Source organism: Chondrus crispus, genomic scaffold (genome assembly GCF_000350225.1).
Source record: "Chondrus crispus Stackhouse genomic scaffold, scaffold_34, whole genome shotgun sequence".
Classification (NCBI taxonomy): domain Eukaryota; phylum Rhodophyta; class Florideophyceae; order Gigartinales; family Gigartinaceae; genus Chondrus; species Chondrus crispus.
In genome coordinates, this window is record NW_005179250.1 from 408,216 (window position 1) to 422,226 (window position 14,011).

At 54.9% G+C, this 14,011-nt stretch overlaps 1 protein-coding gene; it reads right to left on the bottom strand.

Annotated features, from left to right (window-relative positions):
* Nucleotides 1-746: 746 nt before the first annotated feature.
* On the bottom strand, nucleotides 747-5,416 carry CHC_T00006061001 (hypothetical protein). XM_005717991.1 is given in 2 exon segments: nucleotides 747-934; nucleotides 935-5,416. The coding sequence occupies 1 exon segment, from the start codon at nucleotides 5,414-5,416 to the stop codon at nucleotides 935-937; it is 4,482 nt and encodes a 1,493-aa protein (XP_005718048.1). The 3' UTR covers nucleotides 747-934.
* Between the last annotated feature and the right edge of the window lie 8,595 nt (nucleotides 5,417-14,011).

Genomic DNA, 14,011 nt, shown 5'->3' on the forward strand with positions numbered 1-14,011 from the left:
GTGCACATGGGCAAAAGTGCACCCCTTTTAGCGATGTCACAACACTTGCCACGTGTACACCTGTGCACGTGGAGCCCTGCCCATGTAAATGCACACCGCTGCCCTGCTGTTGACGACCACCACCCAACACCCCCACCACCGATAGGGAACCCCCCAATGACGCCCCCCCCCCCCCCCCTTCAACGCAAGTCGACACCGATCACGAGACGCGGCGGTGAACGACTTGACCGTGCCGAGCGCGCGCCCAACATGCACAACCACCGCCCTCTACTGTACGTACAGGGGTCTCCTCAATAGTGCACATGTGCACATGGCCAAAAGTGCACCCCTTTCAGCGATGTCACAACACTTGCCACGTGTACACCTGTGCACGTGGAGCCATGCCGATGTAGATGCACACCGCTGCGCTGCTGTTGACGACCACGACCGAACACCCCGACCACCGATGGCGACCACCGCGACCACCGACTTATCACCAACAAGCGTGCAAGAAGCGACGTCAGATGCTCATATCGGAGCAGTTTGTGGCCGGTGGGCTGTGACCTGCGGATGGACCTTTATTAGTTCGCGCTGTCAGTAGTGCGTATCTATAGCTGATGGCTCGAGGGTGCACTATTGAGGGGTACCTACTGTATAGTACTTGTTGCCTCGTGCTTTTGTTTTCAACCCGTCGAGCATCATGTCATCACCTCTTCACTCTGATCCTCAACTGCTCACTACCACGCAACGCAGTCCGCATCCACACATACATTCGTGCCTTACTTTTTATACTTGAACACTGCTTTAACACTATTTACTGTTATATACACAGCCCAAGGTTGACTCCCTTTTGTACCGCGGCCGTCCCCGTTGCTACCCAACTTCCTCCACCGCACTTCTTTCCTCCGCCTCGCCCTCCCCCGCCCCCTCAGGCCCCCCAACCTCAACCTCAACCTCACCCTCGGCCTTCACCCTCAGGCGCCCCCTCCCCTTCCGCCCGCCCGGTCGCGCTCTCATAGTACAGCGAACCATTGAAAATCACGTCCCGTCTGATGCAGCTCACCGCCTCCTCGAGCACGTGCTCCAGGTCCTCGTTGCCGATCCCCTTGGCAACCTTCTGCGCATCCCGCAGCAATTCGCAAAGCCGCTTCACGCACACCACCACGTCCCCTTCCTGCTGCTCAGTCAACGACATCAAGCTGAAGAACGGCTTCCCCCTGGCCCACTCATACACCGCCTGCGCAAGATCCCACCGGCATATCGCCGCTTCGTAATCGTCCCCGCCGTTCGCAATGTCAAACTCCAGCGCCACACCGCATTCTTCTTGCACTTTTCCCACCTTTCGCACGATTTCCCGCATCTTGTCTTTTGCCTCGCAGTACTTTTCCGAATACCGCTTCTCGTCCCCGTCGTGGATACCGCTCGCGTTCTTCTTTCGGCACACGAGGCTGGATAACAAAGAGCAAATCTCCGATTCCTCGAGCCCATCCAAAACCCCATCCAGAAGGATTTCTGTCAGAACCACAGAATCCGCCGTAGAGACCTCGCATGCACACCGTCCCTTCATCTTCACTCCCAACCCGTCAGTGTCCACGTAGTTCAGCTTCTGCAGCACCTCGCTCCGTTTCAGGTATTCGGGAAGCAAACTCGGCTCATTTCCCTCGTCAGACGCCGTCCTGAGAGCTCTCATCTGCCTGCTGATTTTTTCTTCGAGTACCATCCTTTCAATTCTGCGCACAGACCCATCCTCTCTCACACAAGCCGTCACCGCCTTGCCAAACCTACGATCTGTAACTAGTTCAATGAAGTGCGTGCGAAGATTGACCTGCTCTTCCACCAGCGATGTATATCCTGCGTCTCCGGGTTCCATCCCACTCCCAGTCCCTACGCAAAACATCTCCACGGGGAAGCAATCCGCGGCTTGCACATTTGCCGACCGCTCCTTACGTCTCCACCTTGATACAACCATCTGTACATACACTGCGTTTGCATGCAACGTCTTCTTTGCCGAATTCCACATCCACTTGTTCACCCTTTGCCCTTCGTCATGTGCCCTTTTTCGAGAAAAATACCACCTCGTCGACGCCCTATCCTGTTCATCCACTCGTGCTGTGGTTATTAACGGATCGCATTCGTTGCAGATGTATAGAATCTTCGACGCAATGATCTCCACCAACATGACCACAAGGCCATCACTCGTGCATATCTGTGGATGGTTCACCGTCGAGTCTGGCAAAGGCTGCAGTTCAGGAATAAATAGCACCGACTTTGGATTCGCTGCGTGCCGCGACTTGGCTACTCCTGTCAGTGCTGCTACCCAAACGGCTGAATCTTGCGTGATTCTCCGTGATCTTCTGGCAGATCCAGATCTTTTGGTGGATCCAGGAATTGAGTACACTGTCGCCAGAGATAACAGCCCTGGCTGAACTTCTACGATCACCAGCCGACCGGGCACGATCGCACGCTGAAACAAATACCTGTAGTTGGCTTCTCGAAACATCTTTTGGCTGAGCTCGTAGTACTCGCTAAATTTCGCGACGTAGACCTGCAAAGTACCATCTCCGTTCTTATCTTTGGTATCTTGCTGCATAGTCGGTTTATTTCCCGTCGTAGATAGAGCCAGTTTCCCCAATGCGCTCCCGGCATCGGCAAGAACCAAAGCAATGTCTTTGGCCTTATCTCCCATTCCTGCCTCGGAAAACGATTGCTTCATTATCTCCTCTACTCGCATTTCGTCAACTCGTAGCACATTCAAGATCATGTTGTAGGTCAGACGAAACGCAGACGCAAGAGAAATAGGGGTCCCCGTCATTACCTTACGCAACTGGTTCACATCTGGAAAGCGTTCGTCCGGTGGGAAAAATAGGTACACATGACCTACCGCGTCTAATCCACGACGACCTGCGCGACCTGACATTTGAGTATATTCCCCAGACTCTAAGTAACGAAAACGGCGTCCATCGTGCTTGCGAATTGCTGCAAAAACCACCGTTCTTGCGGGCATGTTCACTCCCATGGCAAAAGTCTCGGTCGCAAACAAGACTTTAACCAGTCCTTTCGAAAACAGAATCTCTGTAATCTCTTTTATCAGAGGAAGGAGACCGGCGTGATGTGAGGATATACCCCTCATCAAGTTGGCTCTCACTCGCTCAACTTGGGGCAGAGCGCGGTCTTCTTCTCTAAGGCTCGTGATAGACTTGTTGAAAAACTGGTGCACAAACGCCTTGTCAGCTGTGTTGGGTAGCAGGTCGCTGTGTTCCAACGACTCCACTGCCACTTCACATTTCTTCTTAGAAAAGCAAAACACAACAGTCGGTGTTCGATCTGCCTTGTCCAAGAAACGAACCAGCGGCGTCCATATGGATGGCAACCTATTTCGGCCTTGTCCTTCGTTCCTCAAATCCATTCTTTTCTCTTTGTTCCGATATGCCCCTTTCGTTGCCATTTTCCCTGTCCTTCTCTCCTCAGCCTGATCACCTTGCTCGGCGCCCTGCGTGGCTTCGTTCATTCCATTTGTTTCTGCGGCGTCCTTTCGTCCCCACACAACATGGTTTCCTTCAATTCGCAAACTGTCATGGGCTTCCTTCTCCGTGAGCTTGTGGTCCTGTCCCGCACCATCCTTTGTCTTCTCGTCTTTGGCCTGCTCCACACTCATTCTCGCTTTCTTGGTCGATGCAGACTTGGACTTTGATTTCTTTGCCTTCTGTTCTCTGCTGTCTTTCATTTTGCAACTGCGCAGAGCTGCGACGTAGTTGTTCATCAAAAACGACCCGCCTTCATGAAGCAAAACAGCTTCTGTCACTTCGTTAGGATCCCCTGCCTTGCGATGTAGCCATGCGTGCTGTAAAGGAACGGGTCTCTTCGGTGAAGAAACTACAGCAACTTTCCGTTCTTTTGTTTTTCCTACCCAAGAAGCAAATTCTAAAGCATTCGGAACTGTTGCACTTAGCATAATAATACTGACATGTGGCGGTAACATGATAATGCTTTCTTCCCAAACAACTCCTCGTTCTTCGTCGTTCAGGAACTGAACTTCGTCGAAAATGACAAACATAAGGTCGCGAATTACGTCTGCACCCCGGTACAGCATTGAACGCAGGATTTCTGTTGTCATAATGACACACTGCGCATCATCGTTGATGCTAACATCGCCGGTGACAAGCCCCACATCCTTAAACTTCCCTCGAAAATCACGAAGCTTTTGGTTGCTCAATGTCTTAATCGGGCTTGTGTAAAACACTTTAGAGCCAAGCTCCGCCGCAAGGGCAATCGCGTATTCTGCAACAACCGTCTTGCCTGCACTTGTGTGGGCAGCAACAAAAACACTGTTCCTCTGCTCAACGTGCAAAATAGCGCGCTTCTGGAAGTCATCAAGCTCAAATGGAAACCGCAATGCCATCTCTGGGATTCGGTCGTTGAAGTCCTTAATGTCCCCATCATCAACAAATGCCCAGTCATTCTCCTCACCATCTTGTTGAAAGCGAACCCTCTGCATACCACCCTTATTTACCCCACCGGCCCACAACCCGACAGCATTCTCGAGCTCTTTGTGCAGAGTGGTAAGCCGAGTGACTGAATCCATATGTGGATCTGAACGCAGCGATAGCGATGTGTTCGCACCTGCACGACTAGAACTATTTCTGGTTCTCTGTACTTGCTCTCCCGGGAAACTCCGTTTAGAGGAGTTCCCCGCTGTACCAGGCTGCAGAATTGGCGGGGTTGTCGAAGAAGCATTCGACTTGCCAAGCACGACTTCGCCTTCAGACTTCATTGTTTCTGCACCTTTCCTTCTGGTGAGCTTGTCGTCGCCATCGGATGTTCTGTTACTATTCACATTTGCAGGTTCTTCCCCCGAGTTCTGATGCCGCGCCTCGTGAAGTTGACGGGTCCTCTTTTCGACAGCCTTCTGTAGCTTTGGCAAGCTCTTCAAGGCAGCCGGGGAACCATTCGCAGCTTCTGCCGCTGCGTTTGAGGCACGTTTTCTCGCACCTTTGAGCTTTCTCTCTAGAGCCCGGCACGCCTTCTGCTGCCGCTCCCGAGTAGGTCGCTTCTGTAGTGCGGAGCCTCTGGAAGCTGGGTTAGTGAGTACACGGTCCTGTGAAGCTCTTGGAGTTGCTTCTTCAGATGGACCCGGCCCTGATTCTTCTGTCGTCGTCACAGACAGCGGCCGTACCAAGGCAGAAGCCGTGCCCTCCATTCCTGTGTCGAAACTTTTCTGCCTCTGAAGCCATTCCAGTTTTGAACGTCGAAGCTTTTGCAGTTTGCTTGCCTCGCCCTGTGCTACACGACCGTCTTTCTGTGTACTGTCTGTACCCGGTGCGTCAGTTGATGCGCAGTGGTTCTCCACACTTGGAGGTGCCGTATCGGCAATGCTCGCTGCACTTGCAGCTTCGTTGCGCTCTGCATCATTCATTTGTGGCAGAGCAGAATGCTGCATGTGGTACCTGCCCTCCAGGAATCCTCCATTAACTATTAAATGTAATACGAAAACGATTTAGATGCAGCCAGAGATGCGAATTAAAAAAAGTGGTATGGAAGGTGCCTCGGTCATGCCAGCGTTCTGTAAGACATGCCTTACTGTGTCGTATGGCGGCCATTCAGTCCAGCTTCGGGATTACGCATAAAGAATTTCTCAAATTAACAAGTGATTTTTTTATAAAAATGCGAAACAGAAATACAGCGATGCAGAAATTTTATTTCCGATATTTTAGTTATAGAATTTAAATACTTCCGTGGACGTGAAGTACACGTTTACGCGTGAAGTTAGAAATAAAAAGAAAAGAGCATTTGAAATACATAAACAGTCCGGAAACAAATGCCAAGCAAGGTGGAAATCGAAATACTAATTGCAAATAAAATGATGCCGAGTGTCCCGCCTTTTTTGAACACACACTTTCGCAAATGTCACCTTTTCGACCACCACCAGGGTATTTTCGTCCTCGACGGCGCCAAAAACTTCGAACTCGTTTCTTCCTCACTTAATGGTTCGGGGCACGCCCTGTGCCACGCTAAAACAAGGATGAAAGAATTACAAACCAAACTATTATCGCCGATTCCGCAAAATACAGACGACGGAGTTGTCTCGAGCCATTCCTTGCAACACCATGCCCCTCAGATCACTCAGAGCCCCAGCTCTAATTCTTCTCACGGCCGCCATTGCACAGGCTGTGCAGCCACTTTTTATTTTATGGCGGAGCAAAACTGGTGCACAAAGTTCACAAAGCAAAACGGCCCTATTATAGACAGTCGGGCTTCCATTAATATGGAAACTCTGTGTGCAATTTCTGGCCATGAGGAGGTGTGCATGAACCCTTCCCAAATGGCAAAACAAGAACTGAAAAGTTTGGGTATGGACCTTCGCAGTACCATATTGGACATGTGTGGGAAGTGCGAAAAAGACTGAGGCCTGATGTCCACAATTCATCAGAAACATAAACAGAAGAAGACCAAAGTTCTCAAGGGTCACCAATCATGGAAAGCACGTATTTGGCTATTATAGAAAGAAAACTTCCCGACAAATGAACCATCCCTTCAAAAATATTACATATGTGAGAACTTTATGGCGGTGCAATGTGCGTGAAAATATCTCATACATCCCCAGTTTCTTGAACGAGTCTGTCAGCTGGAGCAACGATCTTTTTTTGGTTCTGCTTTACAACAGAAGACTGCATGGGACGTGGCTCACATTTAGACCCTCACTGAGAGCAGATATACGTTGAAGGCCTGCAACAAGCATATTCATATCATGGAAGGGATAATGGTAGATCTTCAGAGCCAGCTCGAAAACACTTGCCTACCTCCCAACTGCCCCTCGAAGCACGGGAAGAGGCTACAACTTTCGCAACCCCCAAGATATAGATGAAAGATACATAGCGGATTAGGCGTTGCATACATTTACAGAAGGGAAATTGCGATTAGGCGCATAGGTCAGGCAGAGGCTTTGCTCAAGCTGTATGTATTTTGTACACATCGAAGACAATTTTTGTCCTGTCTTCCTTATAAGGAAGGCAGGACAAAAATTGTCTCCAAAGTTGGACCAACCATCGCTGTCTTCTATTCCCAATCCAGCTGTTCGGGACACATTCCACAAAATGTCATACATTCTCAAAGAATCTGAATCTCATACTCTGTTACTCTCAGGGGTTGAGGCTGTCTACTGGAACACCGTGAAAGACAACAGTATCACTGTTGGGGGACAAGGTTGGCAATCTCTTACAATCCCTCTGGATTCCCGGACACTTCGGTTGTGCTGATGCCTAGTACTCCTAACGCGTGGAATAACTCTTAGAAGATAATCTGGGCGGGGCCATAAATTGCTTTTATCTGCGGATGAAGCAAGGCTTCAGCTAGATATCCCTGTTCACTCGTCTACAAACCTTCTAAAACAAGTGAATATATCTGAAGAGCGTTTATAGTTTGTAGAAGTTGAGCTAAGGTTTAAAGTTAAACGTTTCTCTTACAATGAATTGACCTGCAACCTTACGGAATAAGTCTTGTCCATTCCTCTAAATCTTTGGCTGAGCACAGTTTAGAAGATAATATCCGATCGCAGGTTGAAAAACGCTCAAACGGAGACAAGGATGATTGGAGTTCCATTGAAAAATATGTGGCCTCTCTCTAACAATTTGGATGTGGTACCATCTCCGAAACAAATTACAGATGGCGACTTTCATCTCACAGTTAGCAGTTTCTTTAATATTGATCTCGCAGTGGGGCCAAGATTTAAGACCAAGGGCATGTCTGCAGGTCCAATTACTGTTGCTCCAACTATCGCGGGTATAACGACAGAGACAAAACTTTTGGGTTCAATTCTGAATACACTGCGGATTGGTTTGCACCCGGAAACAGCTCTGAGGATGAGGAGGTAAAGGGTAAAACCTTGGGGGGAGTCCAAGGACGGGTTCCTGACAGACATTCGGGTTCATCGCTTCGCTGTGGCTATGATTGACAACATTAACCACAGCACGAGGCATGCAGTTCTGGGGATTGCTAAAGCGAGTACAGACATGAATGTTACGGCCAACATGGTTACCTTAGCGCCACTACGAACACACACAGCTTATGGGGTCCGCGTTGCATCAGTTTGTAATCCGCATCCCTCCGGTGGACGAGAGGCCAGTATGCATCTCGCACCGGACAAGGCCATGAATCACCCCGACAACCTGCGATTAATCGCAAGACTAAACACACGCCAGAAGTTTCTACAAGAACACGTCCCCAATGATAGCGACCTAGACATCAAGGCGATGCAATCGGCATTTCTAGGTCTCGTGTGGCGACTCAGCGAAGACCTATCTTGAAATGATCCTAAAAAGCAACGGAGCATGAGGTCTTTGCCTTTATCTGCACTGGAAGGACATGCCGAGGAAAACAACTGGGATTTGAGATATGTGGAAGTGGATCCTGTAGCATAAACACCCCTAAACGGATAGGGGTGTATGCTTAGTCCTGGAAGACCCGTACGTACGAGAAGACGGGGGAAGTCGGACCAGCTAACGAAACCGGAGCACGGGCCCGGGTAGCGTGGTAGAGCGGGATCGGGGGGAGGACGCGCACACGCGCGGGCCGATCTACGCCTCGACGCCCCGGAGCAGCGCTGGGTTACGTTCCAGCGCTGACGGGCGGAGGTGGATCTAGGCTCGCTCGCGTGCTCGCGCGTCCTCTACCCGCGCTCGGTCTCGCCTTAGGGTAGCTAACGGAAGCTTCCTTAGGATAAGCTGGCAGTCAGACCTAGGCGGTAGGTCGTGGACAAGTCCGTGCTTGTCCCCTTCGCCGCCGCCGGTCCGCTCCGTTATTTAATATACAATTAGTCTATCGTAACTTAGTACAGTACGTACTGTACTATGCGGTACTACAGTAGTCGGCACTGTCAGCGGACAGGGCTGACTGTATACGCGTCGTACACGTATGGTACACGTGGGGGCGCGTGCGCCCCTACACGTGTGGTACAGGCCCTCTGTAAGGTCCGTACCTTACAGAGCCGGATCCAATTTCTAATCTAATCCTTTTGGTAGTTATACTACACCACCCGCCCTTCAAGCGTGGACGTCCACGTCCACACGTGCTTGACGGGAGTGGAAATGCCCGAGCTTGTAGATATCACGCGCCTTCCTCTTAGCCCTCACGACCGCGTCCAGTGGTCCTTATCCTCTTCATCGCGACGCGCGGTCGTGCGCTTGCTAACCGATCGTCTCTCCCTATCTGCCTTGCGCCTCTCCCCTTGGGCCCCGCGATCAGACGGCTTCCTCCGCTTGGAGTTCCCGTTCCGCGTGGCGGTTTCACCGCCTCTCCGCGCTGCTTTCGTCGCGACGTCCATTGATCTCTCCGTCATGTCGGATCCGCTGACGTCGGTGCCTGTCATTCACCGTCCTTTGCCGGACGGTGGCACCGACCCCCGTTCTTCCGCCCCGGCCACCACGAATACGTACCCGATTGCCGAGGTCGCGCCGAGAGGCGGGCGTCCTCCGAATCATGCTGCGCCTACTGTACGCGCGGCGACGTCCCTGCCTCCGTTCCAACAGGGGCGCCGCTCCCGCGAATCCACATTGTCCGCGGAGCTGGGTGTCGTTGCCCTCGCTGCCCCCGTGATCACGCCACAGTCCGACCCGCCCGTCGAGGGTGCTGTTCGCCGCGGAGGTCCGAGGGACGCGGTCGGAGGCGTCGAGCGGGCCTGGCACGAGTCAGGCCCCGTTGGGGGTGAGCAGCCTCGCGAAGCATCGGCGTCGGTACGCGGGAGTGAGGCGTACAGGGCGGTCCCGGGCTCTTACGGGGCTTGTGGGAGTTGTCGGCGTCCTGGGGCTCTTCCCGAGTCGACTCGGGATAGTGGTGGCCTCGATCAAGAGGCCGCAGCAACCACTACGTTGTGGTTAGGTGTGCCGCTCGAGCGGTCGACGCCTCTACCTCTCAGCCGTCTGAGGTATGCGTGGCGTCGTCACGCCCGGTCCGGAATCACCGTCGGCGACATCCTCTCGATGACGCAAGTTCGTCCCGACTTGTTACGTATTCGCACAATATACGAGGAGGGACTGGCCGACGAGGCCTCGCTCGCCTTGGCACGTTTGCTGGGCGAGGGGAGCGGCGCTCCATATCAGCTACCGGACGAGATTCCGAGTGATCGGACGTTCGCGTACAGTTTAGGGGAGGTGGAATACGTCGACCGCATGGCGGTGTACTTGTTCCACCCCGGCCCCCGTGCGCCTCGACGATTTGTCCTTGCCGAAGTGCCGGGGTTGTACGTGAGCCCCCGGCCGTATGCATACTCTAAGACCCGGGCGGCTCTGCAGAAGTCCGCCTGTTCGTTAATGCGGCTGCATTCCATCGCCGTGGCTCCGCATGACTGGTCGGCTTATCGTCAGGCGGGGGAGGAAGATGGTCGCGTCCTCCAGTCGGCCTCGTTCGAGCGAGGCTTATCGAAGAGCGACTTCCCAGGATTACCGGAAACGATTCTGGACGCTTTCCCGTCCCTGGGAGTACACGTGTTACTCCCATTCGCTCTAAAACACTTCGGGTTCGCTTGTGAGGACCCCCAACATCCCGCACGCGATGACCTCCTCAATAACGTTGAGCGGGAGTGGGCTTGGTCCGTTGGAAACGCATTCGTAAACGAGATCTCCATCAACGGAAGAGTCTTCGTACAGCCCGGTGCGGTGCTGTCCTTCCTCGGGAGGGTCGTTCCGGGGCTCCCCGACGTACCGTTGCACCCGCTCGAGCAGGGCACACAGCACGTGCCGTGGTCTTATTCCTTCGTGCTCGACGTGATGCACCGGTCCCTCGACAAGGCAGAGTGCCATCAACGCTCTTGGACAGATTACACTACCGGAATCCGAAGCGTGTTCCTGGCGTACGACGTGCGTGCAGACACTTTCGTGGCCCGCCCCAATCAATCCGGCGGTGGCCACACCCGTGGTGGCGGCGTGGGATCCGCGGCTCGGGAAGCCCGGAGGAAGCGATATAGGGACCTTGATAGCGAGACTCGGGTGACTCCGTTCGGTGGGTCGAATCCTTTTCGCACTCCGCTCACGTCCGACGCAAATTACGGTGCTACGACGGGGTCCATTGCGCCGCCTCTTCCTCCTCTGAGCACAACCGGAGGGCCCTTCGCAAGGGAAGGTCCCGTCCAGCACCTCACCTTAACGCCGGAGGAAGTCAGGGCCGTTCCTGACCTTGCTCGGGCGTTGGGGAGCTCGACAGGCCGTACGTGGCGGGTCGATGGATTGCTCGGCACTTTGGCAGCGTGGTACTTGGCTCGTAGTGCCGAGGCGCGTCGCCTTGTATCGGAACGGGCTGCCCTCTCCTCGCAGCTACAGCGGGCGCAGAGCGAACTGGAGGGTCTACGTACGACCTCCCTTAACCAAGCCAGCTGCCTGGAACGCGCCAGTGCGGAGCGGGATCGGTACCGACGTGAGCGTGACGAGCTCCGGTCCCTCCGCGTGGGCTCGTCTTCTCATCCTCCGCCGACCTCGGCGCCGCGTCAGCCTCTCCGAGACCCCTATGAAGGCGTGGGGTACGTCCCCCCTTCCGACCCGACGGGGCCGGAACGTCCTTGGTCCCGTCAACGTGAAGTGGCTATGCCACCCTTGGACGAGGTGGAAACGGAGCTGCCTTGCCATCCGAGTTACTGTCCCCAGCGTGATTACGTTCGGGGGCCAGGGGCTCCTCCTGGCGGTACGAGCCGCTAGTCTAACGCCGTCCTTCGTCGCGCGGTGCTTCTGCCTTTCTGATCGTTCCAATCTCCGTAAAGCCGCTAGGGCAACTTCTATACTCGTCCGCTTTGCTTTCCGTACGGCGGTCCTCTGGGGGTTTGGAGGACTCCGGCTCACGTGAGCAGGGCGTCCTCCAGCGTCTGATTCAGCTACACGCGGGCTGCTCCGGGGCATGCGTGGCTCACCGATCGAGGCGCTCTCTGCGGAGTGGTGGCGTCCGAACCACTCGACGGGGAGGGAGGTGGTAGAGGGTACAGTACCCGTTTCCCCCCGTGCGTCCGTCGTGCCAGGCCGTGGCGCTCGCCACACCCGGGGCATGTGTGTATTGTCCGCGTCACGTGCCCGTGCGCGTGACCGGGAGCGACGGGGAGGCGAGCCATTCCGCCTTTTGCATTGCTGTCGCGTGGGAGCCCGCGCCGTTTGGTGTCGGTGGGATAGGTTGGTCGTCCAACCCCTCAGGTGGCAGGGACCACTCCATACCCCTTGACGCTTCTACTACCGACCTCGACGCTCTCCAATCCGCCCTGGGTGGTGTCTGGTGCCCTGCTACGGCGGCATGCCGCGCGTGGTGACCTCGTCGTCTCGTGCAACGCCTCACATCGCGGAGGGGGACGGATGCATCCGGTCCATGGCCCCCCTCAGCGGTGTTCTTGCCGCCACTTGGGCAATCCGTATGGTCGGCTACCGTACGCCGGCCCCGGTGCTTTCGGGTATGTGGCATACGTTTGCCGCCCGTTGTCCATATCCCTCGGACGCGTCTGCGGTCGCGCCTTACACTATTGTTTGGTAGTGACCGGGGACGCACCGACCCCTTTCCTTCTCGTCCTCGCGCACGGCGGGGGCGTTGGGCCCTCGCACCTTCGCGTAGGGGACATTCTCGTCGGCGCGCCAGCTTGGGGACAGCACGAGTAGAGGACGTCGTCCTCTTCTGACCATGTTCCATGCTGCATTGAGGGGGGTCGCGTTCACCCTGCGGAGTTGCACCTCCTTCCTCCGGTCGTACGGAGCGAAGCAGGGTGCTTCACGTGTAGGGGGAGCGGGACGTCCTCCCTAGCACCTTTCCGTCTTCAGTCCAGCTTCTGTATCGTGGGGCAGGGAGCGAGTCCGTATGTGCTCCCCTTCTCGCCCAGACACCACCCATGCCTTCCGTTCGTGGGGCCGGGGGTTTCGGTTCGTTCTGCCCCAAGCCCTGTTGCTCCTCTTCGTGCGGTTGTCTTTCTCGATCGCGTCCTTCCCCGACCACGTTGCATCCCTCTGGCCCTCGTGGTGGACCGCGCACTCCGAGTGCGGGCGGTGCTCTGTGCCTTTCGGGGGGGGAGCGGGGGAGGCTCCCGCTTACTTTGTCGATTGAGGGAGTGAGTGGGGAGGTCCCCGTGAAGTCGGAGCTCGCGAATCATTACTCATGCGTTTGTGCGTAGTTGCGTTGGCTCGCCGGCCACTCCCACGGAATCCTCCTGTCCCTCGCATCCCGGACCTCCGCTTCGCGCGTCAGTCTCTCGCCTTCGGGGGCAGGAACCGGTGCGTTCTCTCGCTGGTCGCTTTGCGTGTGGCTTTCGACGCATGCCTCGGGCGGCATACCGAGGGGGTAATGCACCTGTTTGCAACCGTACGCGTTTTCAGCGTTGCTGACTTGTGTTAGTGGCGTGCCGCCCGGGCAAGTCGTGTGGACGCTCGGCACGTGTCCACGTCCAAGGAGGGGCTAATTTTTCTGATATATTTTGGGCGTGCGGTGGCGGATTGACGCCAGGGCCCGTGCTCACTGTCGTGCGCGTGAGCGGCGTGCTGTGCCCTTCAGCGCTTATTTTCTTCCCGTTTTTTTCAACGCGCGCACGGTCTCCGTGTACGGGCATACTACAGTGGTCGTGACTTGCAGTTTGGTTGCGGCGCGCCCTACCGTGGTGGTCTTGTGTGTATATGGGCACAGGTTCCGACCATTGCATGTGCTGGGGGGGGGGAGGTTCCCGTTCCGCCCCTCAGCTCGAAAGGGCGTGATTGGCTTCCCCGCGAATTGTCTCGTCCGGCTCGGGTGTCGTGATTCCGACAGGGGTCTCTCCTCTTCCAGACAGTCCGTACCGTCCGGTTCCTTCGCCTGGCTGTTCGTGGCGCGATCCGTACTGCGTTTTCGGATGCCAGCAGCTGGTATGAAGTCGTATCCCCGGATCTTCGTTGCCACATACGTTTTGACTTTTGGCTATGGCCCAAGTTTGTCAGCGATCATACGTGGGTCTGTTCCTTCTTACGCCGCCCTGTCTCCAACTGCGCGAGACTGATATAACCGTAACGAAACGGTTGATTTTAGCCGTAACGGAACGGTTGAGGGCCCCTTCCTC